At 50.0% G+C, this 27,019-nt stretch overlaps 1 protein-coding gene across 2 annotated transcripts in view; it reads right to left on the minus strand.

Annotated features, from left to right (window-relative positions):
• Window positions 1–27,019, minus strand: part of LOC128703751 (cytochrome P450 2L1) — a 148,784-nt gene that overhangs the window by 77,916 nt on the left and 43,849 nt on the right. For both annotated transcript variants that reach the window (XM_070103762.1, XM_070103763.1), the window contains one exon: window positions 23,285–23,503. In XM_070103762.1, the coding sequence (XP_069959863.1) occupies window positions 23,285–23,503 (219 nt within the window). The remainder of the gene's footprint in view (window positions 1–23,284; window positions 23,504–27,019) is intronic.

The raw sequence follows: 27,019 nt of genomic DNA on the forward strand, positions 1-27,019 counted from the left end.
TAGTCACCCCAGACTCATCCTGTGGGTGGTAGTCACCCCAGACCCATCCTGTGGGTGGTAGTCACCCCAGACCCATCCTGTGGGTGGTAGTCACCCCAGACCCATCCTGTGGGTGGTAGTCACCCCAGACCCATCCTGTGGGTGGTAGTCACCCCAGACCCATCCTGTGGGTGGTAGTCACCCCAGACCCATCCTGTGGGTGGTAGTCACCCCAGACCCATCCTGTGGGTGGTAGTCACCCCAGACCCATCCTGTGGGTGGTAGTCACCCCAGACCCATCCTGTGGGTGGTAGTCACCCCAGACCCATCCTGTGGGTGGTAGTCACCCCAGACCCATCCTGTGGGTGGTAGTCACCCCAGACCCATCCTGTGGGTGGTAGTCACCCCAGACCCATCCCGTGGGTGGTAGTCACCCCAGACCCATCCTGTGGGTGGTAGTCACCCCAGACCCATCCTGTGGGTGGTAGTCACTCCAGACCCATCCTGTGGGTGGTAGTCACCCCAGACCCATCCTGTGGGTGGTAGTCGCCCCAGACCCATCCTGTGGGTGGTAGTCGCCCCAGACCCATCCTGTGGGTGGTAGTCGCCCCAGACCCATCCTGTGGGTGGTAGTCGCCCCAGACCCATCCTGTGGGTGGTAGTCACCCCAGACCCATCCTGTGGGTGGTAGTCGCCCCAGACCCATCCTGTGGGTGGTAGGCACCCCAGACCCATCCCGTGGGGGGCAGTCACCCTAGACCCATCATGTGGGTGGCAGTCACCCCAGACCCATCCTGTGGGTGGTAGTCACCCCAGACCCAACCTGTGGGTGGTAGTCACCCCAGACCCATCCTGTGGGTGGTAGTCACCCCAGACCCATCCTGTGGGTGGTAGTCACCCCAGACCCAACCTGTGGGTGGTAGTCACCCCAGACCCATCCTGTGGGTGGTAGTCACCCCAGACCCATCCTGTGGGTGGTAGTCACCCCAGACCCATCCTGTGGGTGGTAGTCACCCCAGACCCATCCTGTGGGGGGATCAGTCACCCCAGACCCATCCTGTGGGGGCCAGTCACCCCAGACCCATCCTGTGGGTGGCAGGTCACCCCAGACCCATCCTGTGGGTGGCAGGTCACCCCAGACCCATCCCGTTGGGGGCTAGTCACCCCAGACCCATCCTGTGGGTGGCAGGTCACTCCAGACCCATCCTGTGGGGGACCAGTCACTCCAGACCCATCCTGTGGGTGGCAGGTCACCCCAGACCCATCCTGTGGGGGGCCAGTCACCCCAGACCCATCCCGTGGGGGGCCAGTCACCCCAGACCCATCCCGTGGGAGGGCAGTCACCCCAGACCCATCTCTTGGGGGGGAAGTCACCCCAGACCCATCCCGTGGGGGGCAGTCACCCTAGACCCATCCTGTAGGGGGATCAGTCACCCCAGACCCATCCTGTGGGTGGTAGTCACCCCAGACCCATCCTGTGGGTGGTAGTCACCCCAGACCCATCCTGTGGGTGGTAGTCACCCCAGACCCATCCTGTGGGTGGTAGTCACCCCAGACCCATCCTGTGGGTGGTAGTCACCCCAGACCCATCCTGTGGGTGGTAGTCACCCCAGACCCATCCTGTGGGTGGTAGTCACCCCAGACCCATCCTGTGGGTGGTAGTCACCCCAGACCCATCCTGTGGGTGGTAGTCACCCCAGACCCATCCTGTGGGTGGTAGTCACCCCAGACCCATCCTGTGGGTGGTAGTCACCCCAGACCCATCCTGTGGGTGGTAGTCACCCCAGACCCATCCTGCGGGTGGTAGTCATCCCAGCCCCATCCTGCGGGTGGCAGTCACCCCAGACCCATCCTGTGGGTGGCAGTCACCCCAGACCCATCCTGTGGGTGGTAGTCACCCCAGACCCATCCTGTGGGTGGTAGTCACCCCAGACCCATCCTGTGGGTGGTAGTCACCCCAGACCCATCCTGTGGGTGGTAGTCACCCCAGACCCATCCTGTGGGTGGTAGTCACCCCAGACCCATCCTGTGGGTGGTAGTCACCCCAGACCCATCCTGTGGGTGGTAGTCACCCCAGACCCATCCTGTGGGTGGTAGTCACCCCAGACCCATCCTGTGGGTGGTAGTCACCCCAGACCCATCCTGCGGGTGGTAGTCACCCCAGCCCCATCCTGCGGGTGGCAGTCACCCCAGACCCATCCTGCGGGTGGCAGTCACCCCAGACCCATCCTGCGGGTGGCAGTCACCCCAGACCCATCCTGTGGGTGGCAGTCACCCCAGACCCATCCTGTGGGTGGCAGTCACCCCAGACCCATCCTGTGGGTGGTAGTCACCCCAGACCCATCCTGTGGGTGGTAGTCACCCCAGACCCATCCTGTGGGTGGTAGTCACCCCAGACCCATCCTGTGGGTGGTAGTCACCCCAGACCCATCCTGTGGGTGGTAGTCACCCCAGACCCATCCTGTGGGTGGTAGTCACCCCAGACCCATCCTGTGGGTGGTAGTCACCCCAGACCCATCCTGTGGGTGGTAGTCACCCCAGACCCATCCTGTGGGTGGTAGTCACCCCAGACCCATCCTGTGGGTGGTAGTCACCCCAGACCCATCCTGTGGGTGGTAGTCACACCAGACCCATCCTGTGGGTGGTAGTCACACCAGACCCATCCTGGGTGTGGTAGTCACCCCAGACCGATCCTGTGGGTGGTAGTCACCCCAGACCGATCCTGTGGGTGGTAGTCACCCCAGACCCATCCTGTGGGTGGTAGTCACCCCAGACCCATCCTGTTGGTGGTAGTCACCCCAGACCCATCATGTGGGTGGTAGTCTCCCCAGACCCATCCTGTGGGTGGTAGTCACCACAGACCCATCCTTTTGGTGGTAGTCACCCCAGACCCATCATGTGGGTGGTAGTCACCCCAGACCCATCATGTGGATGGTAGTCACCCCAGACCCATCCTGTGGGTGGTAGTCACCCTAGATCCATCCTGTGGGTGGTAGTCACCCCAGACCCATCCTGTGGGTGGTAGTCACCCCAGACCCATCCTGTGGGTGGTAGTCACCCCAGACCCATCCTGTGGGTGGTAGTCACCCCAGACCCATCCTGTGCGGGGTAGTCACCCCAGACCCATCCTGTGGGTGGTAGTCACCCCAGACCCATCCTGTGGGTGGTAGTCACCCCAGACCCATCCTGTGGGTGGTAGTCACCCCAGACCCATCCTGTGGGTGGTAGTCACCCCAGACCCATCATGTGGGTGGTAGTCACCCCAGACCCATCCTGTGGGTGGTAGTCACCCCAGACCCATCCTGTGGGTGGTAGTCACCCCAGACCCATCCTGTGGGTGGTAGTCACCCCAGACCCATCCTGTGGGTGGTAGTCACCCCAGACCCATCCTGTGGGTGGTAGTCACCCCAGACCCATCCTGTGGGTGGTAGTCACCCCAGACCCATCCTGTGGGTGGTAGTCACCCCAGACCCATCCTGTGGGTGGTAGTCACCCCAGACTCATCCTGTTGGTGGTAGTCACTCCACACTCATCCTGTGGGTGGTAGTCACCCCAGACTCATCCTGTGGGTGGTAGTCACCCCAGACTCACCCTGTGGGTGGTAGTCACCCCAGACCCATCCTGTGGGTGGTAGTCACCCCAGACCCATCCTGTGGGTGGTAGTCACCCCTGACCCATCCTGTGGGTGGTAGTCACCCCAGACCCATCCTGTGGGTGGTAGTCACCCCAGACCCATCCTGTGGGTGGTAGTCACCCCAGACCCATCCTGTGGGTGGTAGTCACCCCAGACCCATCCTGTGGGTGGTAGTCACCCCAGACCCATCCTGTGGGTGGTAGTCACCCCAGACCCATCCTGTGGGTGGTAGTCACCCCAGACCCATCCTGTGGGTGGTAGTCACCCCAGACCCATCCTGTGGGTGGTAGTCACCCCAGACCCATCCTGTGGGTGGTAGTCACCCCAGACCCATCCTGTGGGTGGTAGTCACCCCAGACCCATCCTGTGGGTGGTAGTCACCCCAGACCCAACCTGTGGGTGGTAGTCACTCCAGACCCAACCTGTGGGTGGTAGTCACCCCAGACCCATCCTGTGGGTGGTAGTCACCCCAGACCCATCCTGTGGGTGGTAGTCACCCCAGACCCATCCTGTGGGTGGTAGTCACCCCAGACCCATCCTGTGGGTTGTAGTCACCCCAGAAACATCCTGTTCGTGGTCACCCCAGACCCATCCTGCGGGTGGTAGTCACCCCAGCCCCATCCTGCGGGTGGCAGTCACCCCAGACCCATCCTGTGGGTGGCAGTCACCCCAGACCCATCCTATGGGTGGCAGTCACCCCAGACCCATCCTGTGGGTGGTAGTCACCCCAGATCCAACCTGTGGGTGGTAGTCACCCCAGACCCATCCTGTGGGTGGTAGTCACCCCAGACCCATCCTGTGGGTGGTAGTCACCCCAGACCCATCCTGTGGGTGGTAGTCACCCCAGACCCATCCTGTGGGTGGTAGTCACCCCAGACCCATCCTGTGGGTGGTAGTCACCCCAGACCCATCCTGTGGGTGGTAGTCATCCCAGACCCATCCTGTGGGTGCTAGTCACCCTAGACCCATCCTGTGGGTGGTAGTCACCCCAGACCCATCCTGTGGGTGCTAGTCACCCTAGACCCATCCTGTGGGTGCTAGTCACCCTAGACCCATCCTGTGGGTGGTAGTCACCCCAGACCCATCCTGTGGGTGCTAGTCACCCTAGACCCATCCTGTGGGTGGCAGGTCACCCCAGACCCATCCTGTGGGGGGCCAGTCACCCCAGACCCATCCTGTGGGGGGCCAGTCACCCCAGACCCATCCTGTGGGGGGCCAGTCACCCCAGACCCATCCTGTGGGGGGCCAGTCACCCCAGACCCATCCTGTGGGGGGCCAGTCACCCCAGACCCATCATGTGGGTGGCAGTCACCCCAGGCCCATCCTGTGGGTCGTAGTCACCCCAGACCCATCCTGTGGGTGGTAGTCACCCCAGACCCATCCTGTGGGTGGTAGTCACCCCAGACCCATCCTGTGGGTGGTAGTCACCCCAGACCCATCCTGTGGGTTGTAGTCACCCTAGACCCATCCCGTGGGTGGTAGTCACCCCAGACCCATCCTGTGGGTGGTAGTCACCCCAGACCCATCCTGTGGGTGGTAGTCACCCCAGACCCAACCTGTGGGTGGTAGTCACCCCAGACCCATCCTGTGGGTGGTAGTCACCCCAGACCCATCCTGTGGGTGGTAGTCACCCCAGACCCAACCTGTGGGTGGTAGTCACCCCAGACCCATCCTGTGGGTGGTAGTCACCCCAGACCCATCCTGTGGGTGGTAGTCACCCCAGACCCATCCTGCGGGTGGTAGTCACCCCAGCCCCATCCTGCGGGTGGCAGTCACCCCAGACCCATCCTGTGGGTGGTAGTCACCCCAGACCCATCCTGTGGGTGGTAGTCACCCCAGACCCATCCTGTGGGTGGTAGTCACCCCAGACCCATCCTGTGGGTGGTAGTCACCCCAGACCCATCCTGTGGGTGGTAGTCACCCCAGACCCATCCTGTGGGTGGTAGTCACCCCAGACCCATCCTGTGGGTGGTAGTCACCCCAGACCCATCCTGTGGGTGGTAGTCACCCCAGACCCATCCTGTGGGTGGTAGTCACCCCAGACCCATCCTGTGGGTGGTAGTCACCCCAGACCCATCCTGTGTGTGGTAGTCACCCCAGACCCATCCTGTGGGTGGTAGTCACCCCAGACCCATCCTGTGGCAGTCACCCCAGACCCATCCTGCGGGTAGTCACCCCAGACCCATCCTGTGGGTGGTAGTCACCCCAGACCCATCCTGTGGGTGGTAGTCACCCCAGACCCATCCTGTGGGTGGTAGTCACCCCAGACCCATCCTGTGGGTGGTAGTCACCCCAGACCCATCCTGTGGGTGGTAGTCACCCCAGACCCATCCTGTGGGTGGTAGTCACCCCAGACCCATCCTGTGGGTGGTAGTCACCCCAGACCCATCCTGTGGGTGGTAGTCACCCCAGACCCATCCTGTGGGCGGTAGTCACCCCAGACCCATCCTGTGGGTGGTAGTCACCCCAGACCCATCCTGTGGGCGGTAGTCACCCCAGACCCATCATGTGGGTGGTAGTCACCCCAGACCCATCCTGTGGGTGGTAGTCACCCCAGACCCATCCTGTGGGCGGTAGTCACCCCAGACCCATCCTGTGGGTGGAAGTCTCACCAGACCCATCCTGTGGGCGGTAGTCACCCCAGACCCATCCTGTGGGTGGTAGTCACCCCAGACCCATCCTGTGGGTGGTAGTCTCACCAGACCCATCCTGTGGGTTGTAGTCACCCTAGACCCATCCTGTGGGTGGTAGTCACCCCAGACCCATCCTGTGGGCGGTAGTCACCCCAGACCCATCCTGTGGGCGGTAGTTACCCCAGACCCATCCTGTGAGTGGTAGTCACCCCAGACCCATCCTGTGGGTGGTAGTCACCCCAGACCCATCCTGTGGGTGGTAGTCACCCCAGACCCATCCTGTCGGTGGTAGTCACCCCAGACCCATCCTGTGGGTGGTAGTCACCCCAGATCCATCCTGTGGGTGGTACTCACCAGACCCATCCTGTGGGTGGTAGTCTCACCAGACCCATCCTGTGGGTGGTAGTCACCCCAGACCCATCCTGTGGGTGGTAGTCACCCCAGACCCATCCTGTGGGCGGTAGTCACCCCAGACCCATCCTGTGGGTGGTAGTCTCACCAGACCCATCCTGTGGGTGGTAGTCACCCCAGACCCATCCTGTGGGTGGTAGTCACCCCAGACCCATCCTGTGGGTGGTAGTCACCCCAGACCCATCCTGTGGGCGGTAGTCACCCCAGACCCATCCTGTGGGCGGTAGTTACCCCAGACCCATCCTGTGGGCGGTAGTTACCCCAGACCCATCATGTGGGCGGTAGTCACCCCAGACCCATCCTGTGGGTGGTAGTCACCCCAGACCCATCCTGTGGGCGGTAGTCACCCCAGACCCATCCTGTGGGTGGAAGTCTCACCAGACCCATCCTGTGGGCGGTAGTCACCCCAGACCCATCCTGTGGGTGGTAGTCACCCCAGACCCATCCTGTGGGTGGTAGTCTCACCAGACCCATCCTGTGGGTGGTAGTCACCCTAGACCCATCCTGTGGGTGGTAGTCACCCCAGACCCATCCTGTGGGCGGTAGTCACCCCAGACCCATCCTGTGGGTGGTAGTCTCACCAGACCCATCCTGTGGGCGGTAGTCACCCCAGACCCATCCTGTGGGTGGTAGTTACCCCAGACCCATCCTGTGGGTGGTAGTCACCCCAGACCCATCCTGTGGGTGGTAGTCACCCCAGACCCATCCTGTGGGTGGTAGTCACCCCAGACCCATCCTGTGGGTGGTAGTCCAAAGGTTACAGAGGTACATAATGGGTCCAGGGACTGGACCCCAAAGTTTTGGTAGCTGAACAACTTATAAAGGTGAAGAACTCCAGGTAGATCTGATCAAAATCGTGACAAGTTACAAAGTTATGAACTGTCTATACGTAATAAAGTAAAATGACACAAGTGCAACTAATGTGACATTTTATTGTGGCAACGTTTCGCTCTCCAGGAGCTTTGTCAAGCTGTTACAAACAATACATGGAGACACAGTGTATATATAGGCTCTGAGTGAGGTGCAATACTAGTGGTGGTAGCAGTAGTAGTAGTGACATAAGCTGTAGTAGTAGTCACTGCTACTATTACTACCACCACTAGTATTGCACCTCACTCTGAGCCTATATATACCGTGTGTGTCCATGTACTGTTTGTAACAGCTTGACAAAGCTCCTGGAGAGCGAAACGTTGCCACAATAAAATGTCACATTGGTTGCACTTGTGTCCTTTTACTTTACATATTATCGGTAATTCTAGCAACATTATTGCAACTATCTATATACCTTCACATGGTTACAGTCATGAGCAACTAACAAAATATTGAGCTATTCACACGTCCACACCCTCCACACAACTGCAATGAGTTATTAGTGCAAATATTAATTGTTGGGACACACATACGAGCACACAAGCACACACACACACAAATATTTTTCAGTTATAGAGTAGTCAGGCAGTGGAATTGCCTAGAAAGTGACGTAGTGGAGGCGGGAACCATACATAGTTTTAAGACGAGGTTTGATAAAGCTCATGGAGCAGGGAGAGAGAGGACCTAGTAGCAACCAGTGAAGAGGCAGAGCCAGGAGCTAAGACTCGACCCCTGCAACCACAATTAGGTGAGAACACACACACACACACACACACACACACACACACACACACACACACTCACACACTCACACACTCACACATACACACTCACACACTCACACATACACATATACTCATACATGCACACACAAGAAGCTGAAGGGAAAAAAGAGATTGAAAGCATCATGAAAGCAATAGGAGAGAACGACATGACAGAGATGACAAATTTTCGGAGAATTGGGCGGTTTGCGAAGGGAAAAAAACGGCCAGTCAAAATGATTTTCAAGGCAGAGCCGGTTCGAAACTGAATCCTGTAGGAGAAAGCGTGTCTAAGGGACAAAGCAGAGTACCGGTGTGTACCGTGACTGAAACAGAACACAAGAAGAAAGGAAGATTCTGAAAGAGAGGGTGCAATGTCACTAGGAGGAATGGGAGGCAAGGAAGGAGGGGAGCAGGAGAAACCAGACCCATGTGGAAGAGCAAACACAACCTCCTCCAGAACCACCCACAGAAGGAATCCAACCATGACAACCCCAATGCAACCAAACAACATAATCCAAAACCCACACACCGTACCCCCTTCCCCAATCCCCCTCAACACAAACTCCATCCCCACAGCAACACACAGTAACCCACACACTGTACTCTCTACCCCCATCCCTCTCACCAAAAACCCCACCCCCATTGTAACCCCCCATAGGCCCTCTGTCTCCACCCCCACACCACAAACCCCACCCCACACAGCAACCCCCTATAGGCCCCCTCCAGGGCACCTGCTCCTCAAAACTCGCCATTCTCCCTGGACCAGACATCACAGCAGTTACAGAAACAAAACTCACTGGGACAATAACAGGAAGGATAGAAAGAACAGAGGGGGAGAGGAGTTGCACTGCTCACTAAAAACCGATGGGGATATCAGGAAATGGAAAGAATGGACGAAATTGGAGAAAGGGGTTTACACAGTAGGTACAATTCAGTCAGGGGAACATAAGGTAGTCATTGCAATAATGCATAACCCGCCACAAACTGCAGAAGGCCAAGAGAGGATTATGAGAGCAACAGAACAATGGTGGACACTCTAGCTGAGGTGCCCAGAAGAGGTCACTCGAGTAGAGCAAAGTTACTGGTTATTGGCGATTACAACCACAGGGAGATTGATTGGGAAATCCTGAGCCACATGGGGGTCCCTTAATATGGAGAGCCAAGGTGATGGATGTGGTACTGGAAAACCTCATGCACCAGCATGTTAGGGACACTACCAGAGAGAGAGGGGGAGGATGAACCAGCAAGACTGGACCTTGTGTTCACCCTGAGTAGCACAAACATTGAGGACATCACATATGAAAGGCCCCTTGGAGTTAGTGACCACATGGTTCTTAACTTTGAATACATCGTAGAGCTACAAGTGGAGAGGGTAACAGGAGTAGAAGGATAAAAGCCAGTTTATCAAAGGGGAGACTACACAGGTATAAGGACCTTCCTGCAGGAGGTTCAGTGGGAAAGTCAGTAAAACGAAATGATGAATTACGTAACAAAAAAATGCAAGGAGGCAGAGGAAAGGTTTGTTCCCAAGGGTAACAGAAGTAATGAGAAGACCAGAAAGAGCCCTTGGTTTACCCAAAGGGAGGGAAAAAATAAGTGCACTACAGAATGGAAAAATACAGAAGGCAAAGGACCCAGGAAAATAGATTAGTCGATGAGCCATAAGTGAGTATGCACAGATATCGAGGGAGACCCAGCGGCAGTACGAAAACGACATAGCCGGGGAAAGAAGGTGGGGAGTTAATAAAAAACAACCAAGAAGTATGTGAGGAACCCAACAGGTTTTTTGAGGAAGTATTTATAGTAGTAGTAGGTTGGTAGATAGCAACCACCCAGGGAAGTACTACCGTCCTGCCAGATGACTGTGAAACAGAAACCTGTAACTGCTTGGCATGATGGTAGGATTGCTGGTTTCTTTTTCTGTCTCATAAACACGCTAGATAACAGGGATATCTTGCTACTCGTACTTACACTTTGGTCACACTTCACAGACACGCTCATGCATATATATATATATATATATATATATATATATATATATATATATATATATATATATATATATATATATATATATATATATATATATATATACATACATCTAGGTTTTTTCCCCTTTTTCTAAATAGCTCTTGTTCTAACTTATTTCTTCTATTGTCCATGGGGAAGTGGAAAAGAATTTTTCCTCCTTAAGCCATGCGTGTCGTATGAGGCGACTAAAATGCCGGGAGCAATGGGCTAATAACCCCTTCTTCTGTAGACATTTACTAAAAAAGAGAAGAAGAAAAGCTTTATAAAACTGGGATGCTTGAATGTGAGTGGATATAGTGCGGATGACAAGAAACAGATGATTGCTGATGTTATGAATGAAAAGAAGTTGGATGTCCTGGCCCTAAGTGAAACAAAGCTGAAGGGGGTAGGGGAGTTTTGGTGGGGGGAATAAATGGGATTAAATCTGGAGTATCTAAGAGAGTTAGAGCAAAGGAAGGGGTAGCAGTAATGTTGAAGGATCAGTTATGGAAGGAGAAAGGGGGTATGAATGTGTAAATTCAAGAATTATGTGGATTAAAGTAAAGGTTGGATGCGAAAAGTGGGTCATAATAAGCGTGTATGCACCTGGAGAAGAGAGGAATGTAAAGGAGAGAGAGATAGATTTTGGGAGATGGTAAGTGAATGTATAGGAGCCTTTGAACCAAGTGAGAGAGTCATTGTGGTAGGGGATCTGAATGCTAAAGTAGGAGAAACTTTTAGAGAGGGTGTGGTAGGTAAGTTTCGGGTGCCAGGTGTAAATGATAATGGGAGCCCTTTGATTGAACTTTGTATAGAAAGGGGTTTAGTTATAGGTAATACATATTTTAAGAAAAAGAGGATAAATAAGTATACAAGATATGATGTAGGGCAAAATGACAGTAGTTTGTTGGATTATGTATTGGTAGATAAAAGACTGTTGAGTAGACTTCAGGATGTACCTGTTTATAGAGGGGCCACAGATATATCAGATCACTTTTTAGTTATAGCTACACTGAGAGTAAAAGGTAGATGGGATACAAGGAGAATAGAAGCATCACGAAAGAGAGAGGCGAAGGGTTATAAACTAAAAGAGGAGGCAGCTAGGGTAAGATATAAACAGCTATTTGAGGATAGATGGGCTAATGAGAGCATTGGAAATCGGGTCGAAGAGGTATGGGGTAGGTTTAAAAATGTAGCGTTAGTGTTCAGCAGAAGTTTGTGGTTACAGGAAAGTGGGTGCGGGAGGGAAGAGGAGCGATTGGTGGAATGATGATGTAAAGAGAGTAGTAAGGGAGAAAAAGTTAGCATATGAGAAGTTTTTACAAAGTAGAAGTGATGAAAGGAGGGAAGAGTATGTGGAGAAAAAGACAGAGGTTAAGAGAGTGGTGAAGCAATGTAAAAAGAGAGCAAATGAGATAGTGGGTGAGATGTTATCAACAAATTTTGTTGAAAATAAGAAAGTTTTTGAGTTAGATTAACAAGTTAAGGAAGCCTAGAGAACAAATGGATTTGTCAGTTAAAAATTGGAGAGGAGAGTTATTAAATGGAGAGTTAGAGGTATTGGGAAGATGGAGGGAATATTTTGAGGAATTGTTAAATGTTGATGAAGATAGGGAAGCTGTGATTTCGTGTATAGGGCAAGGATGAATAACATCTTGTAGGAGTGAGGAAGAGCCAGTTGTGAGTGTGGGGGAAGTTCGTGAGGCAGTAGGTAAAATGAAAGGGGGTAAGGCAGCCGGGATTGATGGGATAAAGATAGAAATGTTAAAAGCAGGTGGGGATATAGTTTTGGAGTGGTTGGTGCAATTATTTAATAAATGTATGGAAGAGAGTAAGGTACCTAGGGATTGGCAGAGAGCATGCATAGTTCCTTTGTATAAAGGCAAAGGGGACAAAAGAGAGTGCAAAAATTATAGGGGGATAAGTCTGTTGAGTATACCTGGTAAAGTGTATGGTAGAGTTATTATTGAAAGAATTAAGAGTAAGACGGAGAATAGGATAGCAGATGAACAAGGAGGCTTTAGGAAAGGTAGGGGGTGTGTGGACCAGGTGTTTACAGTGAAACATATAAGTGAACAGTATTTAGATAAGGCTAAAGAGGTCTTTGTGGCATTTATGGATTTGGAAAAGGCGTATGACAGGGTGGATAGGGGGCAATGTGGTAGATGTTGCAGGTGTATTGTGTAGGAGGTAGGTTACTGAAAGCAGTGAAGATTTTTTATGAGGATAGTGAGGCTCAAGCTAGAGTATGTAGGAAAGAGGGAAATTATTTCCCAGTAAAAGTAGACTTTAGACAAGGATGTGTGATGTCACCGTGGTTGTTTAATATATTTATAGATGGGGTTGTAAGAGAAGTAAATGCGAGGGTCTTGGCAAGAGGCGTGGAGTTAAAAGATAAAGAATCACACATAAAGTGGGAGTTGTCACAGTTGCTCTTTGCTGATGACACTGTGCTCTTGGGAGACTCTGAAGAGAAGTTGCAGAGATTGGTGGATGAATTTGGTAGGGTGTGCGAAAGAAGAAAAAAGTGAATACAGGAAAGAGTAAGGTTATGAGGATAACAAAAAGATTAGGTGATGAAAGATTGGATATCATATTGGAGGGAGAGAGTATGGAGGAGGTGAATGTATTCAGATATTTGGGAGTGGACGTGTCAGCGGATGGATCTATGAAAGATGAGGTGAATCATAGAATGGATGAGGGGAAAAGGGTGAGTGGTGCACTTAGGAGTCTGTGGAGACAAAGAACTTTGTCCTTGGATGCAAAGAGGGGAATGTATGAGAGTATAGTTTTACCAATGCTCTTATATGGGTGTAAAGCATGGGTGATGAATGTTGCAGTGAGGAGAAGCCTGGAGGCAGTGGAGATGTCATGTCTGAGGGCAATGTGTGGTGTGAATATAATGCAGAGAATTCGTAGTTTGGAAGTTAGGAGGAGGTGCGGGATTACCAAAACTGTTGTCCAGAGGGCTGAGGAAGGGTTGTTGAGGTGGTTTGGACATGTAGAGAGAATGGAGCGAAACAGAATGACTTCAAGAGTGTATCAGTGTAGTGGAAGGAAGGCAGGGTAGGGGTCGGCCTAGGAAAGGTTGGACGGAGGGGGTAAAGGAGGTTTTGTGTGCGAGGGGCTTGGACTTCCAGCAGGCATGCGTGTGCGTGTTTGATAGGAGTGAATGGAGACAAATGGTTTTTAATACTTGACGTGCTGTTGGAGTGTGCGCAAAGTAACATTTATGAAGGGGTTCAGGGAAACCGGCAGGCCGGACTTGAGTCCTGGAGATGGGAAGTACAGTGCCTGCACTCTGAAGGAGGGGTGTTAATGTTGCAGTTTAAAAACTGTAAAGTACCCGTCTGGCAAGACAGTGATGGAGTGAATGATGGTGAAAATTTTTCTTTTTCGGGCCACCCTGCCTTGGTGGGAATCGGCCAGTGTTATAAAAAAAAACTAAAAAAATTTATGGTTGAGGCAGAAGGGACATTGGGAAAACAAAACACAGGGGTACACCAACAAGGGATATACCAACAAGTGTTGGATGAAATACACACAACTGATGAGGAGGTGAAGAAGCTAATAAGGAACCTTGATACCTCAAAGGCGATGGGACCAGACAACATGTCTCTGTGGGTCCTTAGAGAGGAAGCAGAGACACTGTGTGTGCCACTAACCACTATCTTCAACACATCCCTTGAAACTGGGCAATTACCTGAGGTATGGAATACGGCAAATGTAGTCCCCATCTTTAAGAAAGGAGACAGAAATTGAGGCACTAAGCTGTAGACCAGTGTCACTGACGTGTATAGTATGCAAAGTCATGGAGAATATTATCAGGAGGAGAGTGGTGGAGCACCTGGAATGGAACAAGATTATAAACGACAGCCAGCACGGATTCATGGAAGGCAAATCCTGTGTCACAAACCTACTGGAGTCTTATGACAAGGTAACTGAAGTAAGACATGAGAGGGAGGGTTGGGTTGATTTCCTTTTCTTGCACTGCAAGAAGGCCATCGACACAGTTCCTCAAAATATATTAGTACAGAAGCTAGAGGATCAGGCATGTTTAACAGAAAGGGCACTGCAGTGGATCAAAGAATACCTGACAGGAAGGCAACAGCAAGCCATGGTACGTGATGAGGTATCACAATGGGCGCCTGTGACGAGTGGGATCCCACAGGGGTCAGTCCTGGGACCTGTGCTATATTTGGTATATGTGAATGACAAGAGGTAAGGGATAGACTCTGAAGTGTCCCTATTTGCAGATGATGTGAAGTTAATGAGGAGAATTAAATCAGATGCAGATAAGACAGAACTACAAAGAGACTTGGACAGATAGGACGCATGGTCCAGCAACTGGCTCCTAAAATTTAACTCTGCCAAATGCAAAGTCATGAAGATCGGTGAAGGGCAAAGAAGACCGCAGGCGGAGTATAGGCTAGGTGGCCAAAGACTGCAAACCTCACTCAAGGGGCGAGTATAATAGGGGTGTGTATAATACCGAGCACGTCTCCGGAAGCACACATTAACCAGATAACTGCTGCAGCATGTGGGCGCCTGGCAAACGTGAGAATAGCGTTCCGATACCTCAGTAAGGAATCGTTCAGGACTCTGTACACTGTACGTCAGACCCATACTGCAGTACGCAGCACCAGTTTGGAACCCACACCTGGTCAAGCACGTCAAGAAATTAGAGAAAGTGCAAATGTTTGCAACAAGGCTGGTTCAAGAGCTGAGGGGATTGTCCTACGACGAGAGGGAAATCGGCCAGACAACACTGAAGGACAGGAGGGTCAAAGGAGACATGATAACGACATACAAAATACTGCGTGGAATAGATAAGGTGGACGGAGAAAGGATGTTCCAGAGATGGGAAACAGAAACAAGGGGCCACAATTGGAAGTTGAAGTCTCAGATGAGTTAAATGGATCTTAGGAAGCATTTCTTCAGCCACAGAGTTGTTAGGAAGTGGAATAACCTGGTAAGTGATGTAGTGGGGGCAGGAGTCATAAATAGTTTTAAGACTAGGTATGATAAAGCTCATGGAGCAGTGAGATGGAGGACCCAGTAGCGGTCAGTGAATAAGCAGGGCCAGGAGCTGAGTCTCGACCCCTGCAACCACAATTGGGCGAGTACAATTAGGTGAGTAAACAAACACACACACACACACACACACACACACACACACACACACACACACACACACACACACACACTGCTGCAGCATATGGGCGCCTGGTAAACCTGAGAATAGCGTTCCGATACCTTAATAAGGAATCGTTCAAGACACTGTACACTGTGTGCGTTAGGCCCATTCTGGAGTATGCAGCACCAGTTTGGAACCCACACCTGGTCAAGCACGTCAAGATATTATAGACAGTGCAAAGGTTTGCAACAAGGCTTGTTCCGGATTTCAGGGAAATGTCCTACGAAGAAAGGTTAAGGGAAATCGGCCTGACGACAGTGGAGGACAGAAGAGTTAGAGGAGACATGATTACGACATACAAAATACTGCGTGGAATAAATAAGGTGGACACAGACAGAATGTTCCAGATGGGGAGGACACAGAAACAAAGGGTCACAATTGGAAGTTGAAGACTCAGACGATTCAAAGGGTTGTTAGGAAGTATTTCTTTAGTCATAGAGTTGTCAAGAAGTGGAATGGTCTAGCAAGTGATGTAGTGGAGGCAGGAACCATGCGTAGCTTAAAGACAAGGTATGATGATAAAGTTCAGGGAGCAGAGAGAAGACCTAGTAGCAATCAGTGAAGAGGGGGGCCAGGAGCCGAGTCTCGACCCCTGCAACCACAATTATGTGAATACAATTAGGTGAGTGCACACACGCACGCACAGTAGGGACACTGTGTGCAAAAATCACACCTTTAGCGCTCCGTGAATGTAAGTGTTCTCGAGGGCTACCCAAGGATACTGCAGGGATCATTAATTGTGTCAGAGTAGTGAACAATCCTTGAAGCGATTTACAATTTGCCCTGAGCAACATAAATATAGGAAGAGCCACAATTTTATAAGTAAACTAGAAAGAGATACATGGTGGTTCACTCAGAGTGGGCAGGCCTAGTGTGTCCGTGTTACCACGTGTCACCCAAGGAAGATAATAAAGTGAATCAAATGTGTGACCAGTGAAATAGAGTCAATAAGGTACATTATATATCGCTAAGAAATGGAGGTGGATATACTCCAGGACATCACATCGAGCTGGACAATCTACAAGCTGCCACAGGTTGCTACAGGCTGCTACAGATTGCTACAGGTTTCTACAGGCTGCTACAGGCTGCTACAGGCTACTACAGGCTGCAGCGGATGTATCTCATCTATGGTGGTGGTTGGATTCTGATTGTGAACGGTCCAACTCTCCTAGTACGATACAAAATAGGCTGTCAAGTACTCAGTAACGAATAGCACTTGGTAATTTATAGAACAAGACGAGACAGGTGTCTTACACTAGGCAGAAGTAAAAGCATGGAGGAGGCAAAATAGTAGGTAGGTGTGAGTCAGGTCACAGAAGCGTGTGGGTGAAGTCACAGGAGAGTGTGGGTCAGATCACAGGAGGGTGTGGGTCAGGTCACAGGAGGGTGTGGGTCAGGTCACAGGAGAGTGTTGGTCAATTGACAGTAGAGTGTGGGGTCAGGTCACGGGAGGGTGTGGGTCAGGTCAAAGGACAGTGTGGGTCAGATCACAAGAGGGAGTGGGTTAGGTCACAGGAGGGTGTGGGTCAGGTCACAGGAGGGTGTGGGTCAGGTCACAGGAGAGTGTGGGTCAAGTGACAGTAGAGTGTGGGGTCAGGTCACGGGAGGTTGTGGGTCAGGTCACAGGAGAGTGTGGGTCAGATCACAAGAGGGAGTGGGTCAGGTCACAGGAGGGTGTGGGTCAGGTCACAGGAGGGTGTGGGTCAGGTCACAGGAGAGTGTGGGTTAGATCACAAGAGGGTGTGGGTCAGGTCACAGGAGGGTGTGGGTCAGGTCAGAGGAGGGTGTGGGTCAAGTCACAGGAGAGTGTGGGTCAGGTCACAGGAGAGTGTGGGTCAGGTCACAGGAGAGTGTGGGGTCAGGTGACAGGAGGGTGTGGGTCAGGTCACAGGAGAGTGTGGGGTCAGGTCACAGGAGGGTGTGGGTCAGGTCACAGAAGAGTGTGGGTCAGGTCACAGGATGGAATGGGTCAGGTCACAGGAAGGTGTGGGTCAGGTCACACGAGGGTGTAGATCAGGTCACAGGAGGGTGTGGGTCAGGTCACGGGAGGGTGTAGATCAGGTCACAGGAGGGTGTAGGTAAGGTCACAGGAAGGTGTGGGTCAGGTTACAGGAGGGTGTGGGTCAGGTCACAGGAGAGTGTGGGTCAGGTCACGAGAGTGTGGGTCAGGTCACAGGAGAGTGTGGGGTAAGGTCACAGGAGGGTGTGGGTTAGGTCACAGGAGAGTGTGGGTCAGGCCACAGGAGGGTGTGGGTCAGGTCACAGGAGGGTGTGGGTCAGGTCACAGGAGGGTGTGGGTCAGGTCACAGGAGAGTGTGGGTCAGGTCACAGGAGGGTGTGGGTCAGGTCAGTGTGGGTCAGGTCACAGGAGAGTGTGGGTCAGGTCACAGGAGGGTGTGGGTCAGGTCACAGGAGGGTGTGGGTCAGGTCACAGGAGGGTGTGGGTCAGGTCACAGGAGGGTGTGGGTCAGGTCACAGGAGAGTGTGGGTCAGGTCACAGGAGTGGGTCAGGTCACAGGAGGGTGTGGGTCAGGTCACAGGAGGGTGTGGGTCAGGTCACAGGTGAGTGTGGGGCCAGGTTACAGGATTGTGTGGGTCAGGTCACAGGAGGGTGTGGGTCAGGTCACAGGAGGGTGTGGGTCAGGTCACAGGAGGGTGTGGGTCAGGTCACAGGAGGGTGTGGGTCAGGTCACAGGAGGGTGTGGGTCAGGTCACAGGAGGGTGTGGGTCAGGTCACAGGAGAGTGTGGGGCCAGGTCACAGGATTGTGTGGGTCAGGTCACAAGATTGTGTGGGTCAGGTCACAGGAGGGTGTGGGTCAGGTCACAGGAGGGTGTGGGTCAGGTCACAGGAGAGTGTGGGTGAAGTGACAGTAGAGTGTGGGGTCAGGTCACGGGAGGGTGTGGGTCAGGTCACAGGAGAGTGTGGGTTAGATGACATGAGGGAGTGGGTCAGGTCACAGGAGGGTGTGGGTCAGGTCACAGGAGGGTGTGGGTAAGGTCAGAGGAAGGTGTGGTCAGGTCAGAGGAGGGTGTGGGTCAGGTCACAGGAGAGTGTGGGTCAGGTCACAGGAGAGTGTGGGTCAGGTCACAGGAGAGTGTGGGGTTAGGTCACAGGAGGGTGTGGGTCAGGTCACAGAAGAGTGTGGGTCAGGTCACAGGATGGAATGGGTCAGGTCACAGGAAGGTGTGGGTCAGGTCACACGAGGGTGTAGATCAGGTCACAGGAGGGTGTAGGTCAGGTCACGGGAGGGTGTAGATCAGGTCACAGGAGGGTGTAGGTAAGGTCACAGGAAGGTGTGGGTCAGGTTACAGGAGGGTGTGGGTCAGGTCACAGGAGAGTGTGGGTCAGGTCACAGGAGAGTGTGGGTCAGGTCACAGGAGAGTGTGGGGTCAGGCCACAGGAGGGTGTGGGTCAGGCCACAGGAGTGTGTGGGTCAGGCCACAGGAGTGTGTGGGTCAGGTCACAGGAGGGTGTGGGTCAGGTCACAGGAGGGTGTGGGTCAGGTCACAGGAGAGTGTGGGTCAGGTCACAGGAGGGTGTGGGTCAGGTCAGTGTGGGTCAGGTCACAGGAGAGTGTGGGTCAGGTCACAGGAGGGTGTGGGTCAGGTCACAGGAGGGTGTGGGTCAGGTCACAGGAGTGTGGGTCAGGTCACAGGAGAGTGTGGGTCAGGTCACAGGAGTGAGTGGGTCAGGTCACAGGAGGGTGTGGGTCAGGTCACAGGAGGGTGTGGGTCAGGTCACAGGAGGGTGTGGGTCAGGTCACAGGAGGGTGTGGGTCAGGTCACAGGAGGGTGTGGGTCAGGTCACAGGTGAGTGTGGGTCAGGTCACAGGAGAGTGTGGGGCCAGGTCACAGGATTGTGTGGGTCAGGTCACAGGATTGTGTGGGTCAGGTCACAGGATTGTGTGGGTCAGGTCACAGGATTGTGTGGGTCAGGTCATAGGAGGGTGTGGGTCAGGTCACAGGAGAGTGTGGGTCAGGTCACAGGAGAGTGTGGGGCCAGGTCACAGGATTGTGTGGGGTCAGGTCACATAATTGTGTGGGTCAGGTCACAGGAGGGTGTGGGTCATGTTACAGGAGGGTGTGGGTCATGTTACAGGAGGGTGTGGGTCATGTTACAGGAGGGTGTGGGTCAGGTCACAGGAGGGTGTGGGTCAGGTCACAGGAGGGTGTGGGTCAGGTCACAGGAGGGTGTGGGTCAGGTCACAGGAGGGTGTGGGTCAGGTCACAGGAGGGTGTGGGTCAGGTCACAGGAGGGTGTGGGTCAGGTCACAGGAGGGTGTGGGTCAGGTCACAGGAGGGTGTGGGTCAGGTCACAGGAGTGTGTGGGTCAGGTCACAGGAGTGTGTGGGTCAGGTCACAGGAGGGTGTAGATCAGGTCACAGGAGGGTGTAGATCAGGTTACAGGAGGGTGTGGGTCAGGTTACAGGAGGGTGTGGGTCAGGTCACAGGAGAGTGTGGGTCAGGTCACAGGAGAGTTTGGGTCAGGTCACAGGAGGGTGTGGGTCAGGTCACAGGAGAGTGTGGGTCAGGTCACAGGAGGGTGTGGGTCAGGTCACAGGAGGGTGTGGGTCAGGTCAGTGTGGGTCAGGTCACAGGAGAGTGTGGGTCAGGTCACAGGAGGGTGTGGGTCAGGTCACAGGAGGGTGTGGGTCAGGTCACAGGAGGGTGTGGGTCAGGTCACAGGAGAGTGTGGGTCAGGTCACAGGAGGGTGTGGGTCAGGTCACAGGAGGGTGTGGGGTAAGCCAGGTAGGGAAGCACTGCAAACTCCACATACAAACTCATATACTGAAATTCACAATTCTACCTTCTACTTTTCACACACTTAATAAACCAACATTTAGGTAAGACACATATGCAACAGTTAGGTATCTTTATTTCGAAACGTTTGAGAGGGACCTGACCTCCCAACATCTGCATTCTACTAGTGACCTACGTCTCACCTCCTGGCGCTATATAAGGCTCCATCCTGTCACTTCAACTCCATATTGTTTCAGACTACGGAGCAATGCTCTTCTCCAGACTGAGGGACTGACCACCTCAAAACTTTAAGGGTGATGGACTGATTACATCGTCTTCAAGTCTCTTCTGCTTCTATCAACTTTTCTGTACTCGACTGAAGAAGCCTACTGTGTAGGCGAAACGTTTCGAAATAAAGATACCTAACTGTTGCATATGTGTCTTACCTAACAACCTGTCGGTATTTTATACCATTTTAATGTTCAAACCAACATTTAGTTCCACACACACACACACACACACACACACACACACACACACACACACACACACACACACACATAGATACACACACTCATGCAACAGGCCTAGCGTCTAATCGATATGTGCCTAGGACAAAATGATAACTAACACACAGGCACACATGCACACGCATGAGCACCTAAACACACACATGAGGTAATGCTTTATTTGCAGTGAGTAAAGTCAGGGTATTTCTTCAGAATGGTCTGTAATATACCACTGTGGATAAAATACTTGGCCATTTCTTGAACATTTCTGAGTGAGTTGCCTCTGAATTCATTAATTTTATATCATTCCAGTACATAATGACGCAGGGAGTAACAGTGGCGTTGCTAGGGTTGGTGTTACCCGGGGCAGCATCTTAGGTCTCACCCCTATGAAGTCAAAGGTCGGGGGGACGGGGGTGAGTAAACTCCAGTTACGTCACTACTACATGACCAGTTATGTCACTACTGCATGACTAGTTGCGTCACTATTGCATGACCGATTATGTCACTACTGCATGACCAGTAACTAATGTTTAACAATGAGAACGTTTAAGGGCCATAAACCGAACAGGAGAAAACTTCTCAACTTTATTAATGATAAAATATTATTATTATTATTATAATCAAGGGGGAGCTCTATCACTTTAGGTACAGCCAACAGATCCTACATTTATTCACCTTCAATAATGCAAAAAAAAAAATCTTGAAAAATAAAGAAAAACATTGCAATATCAGAGAAACTAGTACAGGTAACATCTCAGTGAATCTGATCTTACATTTGACCTTGAGTACAAGTAAGATCTCAGTGAATCTGATCTTACATTTCCTTGCCTTCAATCCTGCAAAATCATCTATCACATCAAAATCAATGATTTTCCCTATATAGGCCTATTTGTACTCTGTAATCATATAACAGGCTATACAGAAACAAAGAATTCTTTACTTTTGTTGCTGTAGTACTGTTTTGTGCATTAATGTCACCTTTAGAGGCTCTATGGTGTCACCCGGGGCGGCCCGCTCTATCGCCCCCCTTACGACGCCACTGGGGTGTGACAATAGTCCATCTTGTAAAGTTTACATTTCTTTTGGTCAACATCTGGTGGTGGTGACTTAACCTTTTGAAGATACTACTTGTAACCCAGCCGGAGCCGGGCGATAGTGACTTGCAAAAGTCTGCTTATTTTGTTGGATGCAACATGGACGTCAGTGTGGCTCCTGCATGATCGCATGATGATAGATGGACTGACTGGTGTCAATCTCCCTTAATCTTAGTTCAAAAAAGTTAAGTTGAAGAGATGAAGGTAGATTCTGGCTCTTTTTGTGATAATGGTGTCAGGTTTACCCTCTCTTAAGGGGCCAAAGAAGCTGTTGAAATGTGGGCTAAGATGTGTTAGGTGTTTTTGTGTGACTAGTTTTTGTCTGCCGTGTGTGCTAGTGTAAGTGTCATGGTAGGCTCTGTGTTTAGCCTTTAAGACAGCAAGAGGATAATCAGGTATGTTGGCGTAATTGAAGAGTTAAATCAGGAATGTTTATGTTAGAATTTGGCTAGCATAATATAGTACGGTTGTTCATAATAATGGCAATGCCATTATAGGGATCTTTACTAGACTGGCCAGAAGTGTAGCCCCAGTGATCTGATATATCTGTGGCCCCTCTATAAACATGTACATCCTGAAGTCTACTCAACAGTCTTTTATCTACCAATACATAATCCAACAAACTACTATCATTTCGCCCTACATCATATCTTGTATACTTATTTATCCTCTTTTTCTTAAAATATGTATTACCTATAACTAAACCCCTTTCTATACAAAGTTCAATCAAAGGGCTCCCATTATCATTTACACCTGGCACCCCAAACTTACCTACCACACCCACTCTAAAAGTTTCTCCTACTTTAGCATTCAGGTCTCCTACCACAGTTACTCTCTCACTTGGTTCAAAGGCTCCTATACATTCACTTAACATCTCCCAAAATCTCTCTCTCTCTTCTACATTCCTCTCTTCTCCAGGTGCATACACGCATAAACTTACTGGAATAAATCCCGTAGATGCCATTAAAGCTCCTGGGAAATGGAAATGGGAGGTAATCAGGTTGGTGTCCCGTAGCTCGGTTGGTAGCACACTCAGCTTACAAACTGAGTGTCTGGGGTTCGATCCCCGGCACGGGTGAAAACGTTGGGCGCGTTTCCTTATACCTGCCGTCCCTGTTCACTTAGAAGTACGTAGGTACCTGAGTGTTAGTCACCTTACATCTGCTGTCCCTGTTCACTCAGCAGTAAGTAGGTACATGACTGTTAATCACCTTGCATCTGCTGTCCCTGTTCTCCTAGCAGTGGGTAGGTAGCTTCGTGTTAGTCAACTGGTGTGGGTGGCATCCTGGGAGGTGGTGCCTCCAATAGGAAGGCTAACAGCTCTTATCATGAAAAAATGATTTGTTAAAAAATGAGCATTACTCCAATTCCCCAGCATCAAAACACCTCTCCTTGAAAGGAATGTAAATACTAAAAAAAAAAAAAACATTAAACCTACTTGCAACAAGTTGCCAGATAACATTGAGAATTGCAATGTTAATAGACATAGGCAGATGACCTGCCTTGCCATCATATTTCCGGAAATCGTTGACCAGCATCTGTGCCTCCTCCTGTATGGCAGCTTCCAGGAAAGACTTGCCCATACCCAGGTCCCTCAAGTTACGTAGCAAGAACCGTCGTGCATTTTGCCACTGTTCTCCATTGGTCAATATTACACCTGGTTGTAGGGAGAAAAAAAAAGTCATTGGTCATTATTACTTCTGGTTGTAGAGAGAAAAATACAATCATTGGTGAATATTACACCTAGTTGTAGGGAGAATAATAGTGTCAATATTACACCTAGTTGTAGGGAGAATAATAGTGTCAATATTACACCTGGTTGTAGGAAAAAAAATGCAATCATTGGTTAATATTACTTCTGGTTGTAGGGAGCATAATACAGTAGTCAATATTACATCTAGTTGTAGGGTGAATAATACAATCATTGGTCAATATCACTCCTGAGTTGCAAAAAGAATAATTCAGTGTTGTACTGTGATTGTGAAGGCTACAGTGTCACTGTATACAATGTTGTACTGTGTGAAGGCTAGTGTCACTGTATACAATGTTGTATTGTGATTGTGAAGGCTACAGTGTCACTGTAAACAATGTTGTACTGTGATTGTGAAGGCTACAGTGTCACTGTATACAATATTGTACTGTTATTGTGAAGGCTACAGTGTCACTGTATACAATGTTGTACTGTGATTGTGAAGGCTACAGTGTCACTGTACAATATTGTACCGTGATTGTGAAGGCTACAGTGTCATTGTATAAATCATAATCAAGTCTAAAAAATTAAGCAATACAACTATTGAAAAATGAGAGTATCGTTACTTAGCTTACTTCTATATAGCCCGTCAGAGAAATTTTCCCAGACACACCAGTGTTTTGCGCAGTTGTTAGGTAAGGTTAGGCAAGGTTAGGTTAGGTTAGGTTAGGTAAGGTTAGATTAGGTTAGGTTAGGTTAGGTTAAGTTAGGTTAGGTTAAGTTAGGTTAGGAAAGGTTAGGTTAGGTAAGGGAAGGTTAGGTTAGGTTAAGTTAGGTTAGGTTAGGTTAAGTTTAAGTTAGGTTAGGGTAGGTTAGGTTAGGTAAGGTTAAGTTAGGTTAGGTTAGGATAGGTTAAGCTAGGTTAGGTTAGGTTAGGTTAAGTTAGGTTAGAATAGGTTAGGTTAGGTAAGGTAAGGTTAGGTTAGGTTAAGATAGGTTAATTAAAGTTAGGTTAAGTTAGGTTAGGTTACGTTAAGATAGGTTAGGATAGGTTAGGTTAGGTTACCAGGAGGTTACCTGGAGGTTATTCCGGGGATCAACGCCCCCGCGGCCCGGTCCATGACTAGGTTAGGTTAAGATAGGTTAAGGTAGGTTAAGTTAGGTTAGGTTATTTTAGGTTAGGTTACGTTAGGTTGCCTTAAGTTACGTTAGGTAAGGTTAGGTTAGGTTAAGTTAGGTAAGGTTAGGTTAGGTTTGTTTAGGTTAGGTTAAGTTAGGTTAGGTTAAGTTAGATGAGGTTAGGTTAGGTCAGGTTAGATTAGGTTAGGTTAGGTTTGGTTAGGTTAGGTTAGGGCCAAGTTAGGTTAGGTTAGTTTAGGTTAAGTTAGGTTAGGTTTATGTTAGGTTAGGTTAGGTTAAGTTAGGTTAGGTTATGTTAGGTTTTGTTAGGTTAAGTAAGGTTAGGTTAGGATAAATTAGGTTAGTTAAGTTAGATTAAATTAGGTTAGGTTAGGTTAGGTTAGGTTAGGTTAAGTTAGGTTAGAATAGGTTAGGTTAGGTTAGGTAAGGTTAGGTTAAGTTAAGTTAGGTTAGGTTAGGTAAGGTTAGGTTAGGTTAAGTTAGGTTAGGTTAGGTAAGGTTAAGTTAGGTTTGGTTAGGTTAGGTTAAGATAGGTTATGATAGGTTAGGTTAGGTTACCAGGAGGTTACCTGGAGGTTATTCCGGGGATCAACGAACCCGCGGCCCGGTCCATGACCAGGTTAGGTTAAGATAGGTTAAGGTAGGTTAGGTTTGGTTAAGTTAGGTTAGGTTAGGTTATTTTAGGTTAGGTTACGTTAGGTTACCTTAAGTTAGGTTAGGTAAGGTTAGGTTAGGTTAAGTTAGGTAAGGTTAGGTTAGGTTTGTTTAGGTTAGGTTAAGTTAGGCTAGGTTAGGTCAGGTCAGGTTAGATTAGGTTAGGTTTGGTTAGGTTAGGTTAGGTTAGGGCCAAGTTAGGTTAGGTTAGTTTAGGTTAAGTTAGGTTAGGTTTATGTTAGGTTAGGTTAAGTTAGATGAGGTTAGGTTAGGTTAGGTCAGGTTAGATTAGGTTAGGTTAGTTTAGGTTAAGTTAGGTTAGGTTTATGTTAGGTTAGGTTAAGTTAGGTTAGGTTATGTTAGGTTTTGTTAGGTTAAGTAAGGTTAGGTTAGGTTAAGTTAGGTTAGGTTAAGTTAGGTTAGGTCAGGTTAGGTTAGGTAAGGTTAGGTTAGATTAGGTTTAAGTTATGTTAGGTTAAGTTAGGTTAGGTCAGTTTAGGTTAGGTTTGGTTAGAGTAAGTTAGGTTAGATTAGGTTAGGTTAGGTTAGGTTAGGTTAGGTTAGGTCAGGTCAAGTTAGGTTAGGTTAGGGTAAGTTAGGTTAGGTAAGGTTAGGTTAGGTTAGTTTAGGGTATGTTAGGGTAGGTTAGGTTAGGTTAGGTTAGGTCAAGTTAGGTAAGATTCCTCAGGAAACAGGACAAGTGTTTCCTGACAGCACTGGAGCTTTTTGTCATCTAACTGAGACCTTTTACTGGCTTTCCAGTCCATTCCTTTATTTTTTTTATATACAGTGATATGATAATACTGTCAAGTTAAAGGTAAAAGGTGTGTATGAACTGGTATCTGGAGGCTTTTCTGGGGGTCATCACTCCCGGTCCATTACAAGGCCTTGTGGTGGACCAGGACCTGATCAACCAAGCTGTTATTGGCGAACGAATATTAAAATGTTATACAATACCAACAGGTATTGCAACAGTGCAATGGTTAGGAATCTTTATTCCAAAACGATTCGCCTACACAGTCGTCTTCTTCAGTCGAATACAGAGCAGTGAGCAGAAGCAGTAGAGATGTAAAGACGATGTCATCAGTCCATCAGCCTTGAAGACGTAGTTATGAGGTAGTCAGTCCTTCAGCCTGGAGATGGGTTTTGCTCAATAGTTTGGAACAGTGTTAAGTTGAAGGAACAGTATGGAGATTTATGAACTGTCAAGTGGTGAGACGCAGCTCACTAGTAGAAGATTTATATACTGTCAAGTGGTGAGACGCAGCTCACTAGTAGAAGATTTATATACTGTCAAGTGGTGAGACGCAGCTCACTAGTAGAAGATTTATACACTGTCAAGTGGTGAGACGCAGCTCACTAGTAGAAGATTTATATACTGTCAAGTGGTGAGACGCAGCTCACTAGTGGAAGATTTATATACTGTCAAGTGGTGAGACGCAGCTCACTAGTAGAAGATTTATATACTGTCAAGTGGTGAGACGCAGCTCACTAGTAGAAGATTTATATACTGTCAAGTGGTGAGACGCAGCTCACTAGTAGAAGATTTATATACTGTCAAGTGGTGAGACGCAGCTCACTAGTAGAAGATTTATATACTGTCAAGTGGTGAGACGCAGCTCACTAGTAGAAGATTTATATACTGTCAAGTGGTGAGACGCAGCTCACTAGTAGAAGATTTATATACTG

Source organism: Cherax quadricarinatus, chromosome 87 (genome assembly GCF_038502225.1).
Source record: "Cherax quadricarinatus isolate ZL_2023a chromosome 87, ASM3850222v1, whole genome shotgun sequence".
NCBI classification, from domain to species: Eukaryota; Metazoa; Arthropoda; class Malacostraca; order Decapoda; family Parastacidae; genus Cherax; species Cherax quadricarinatus.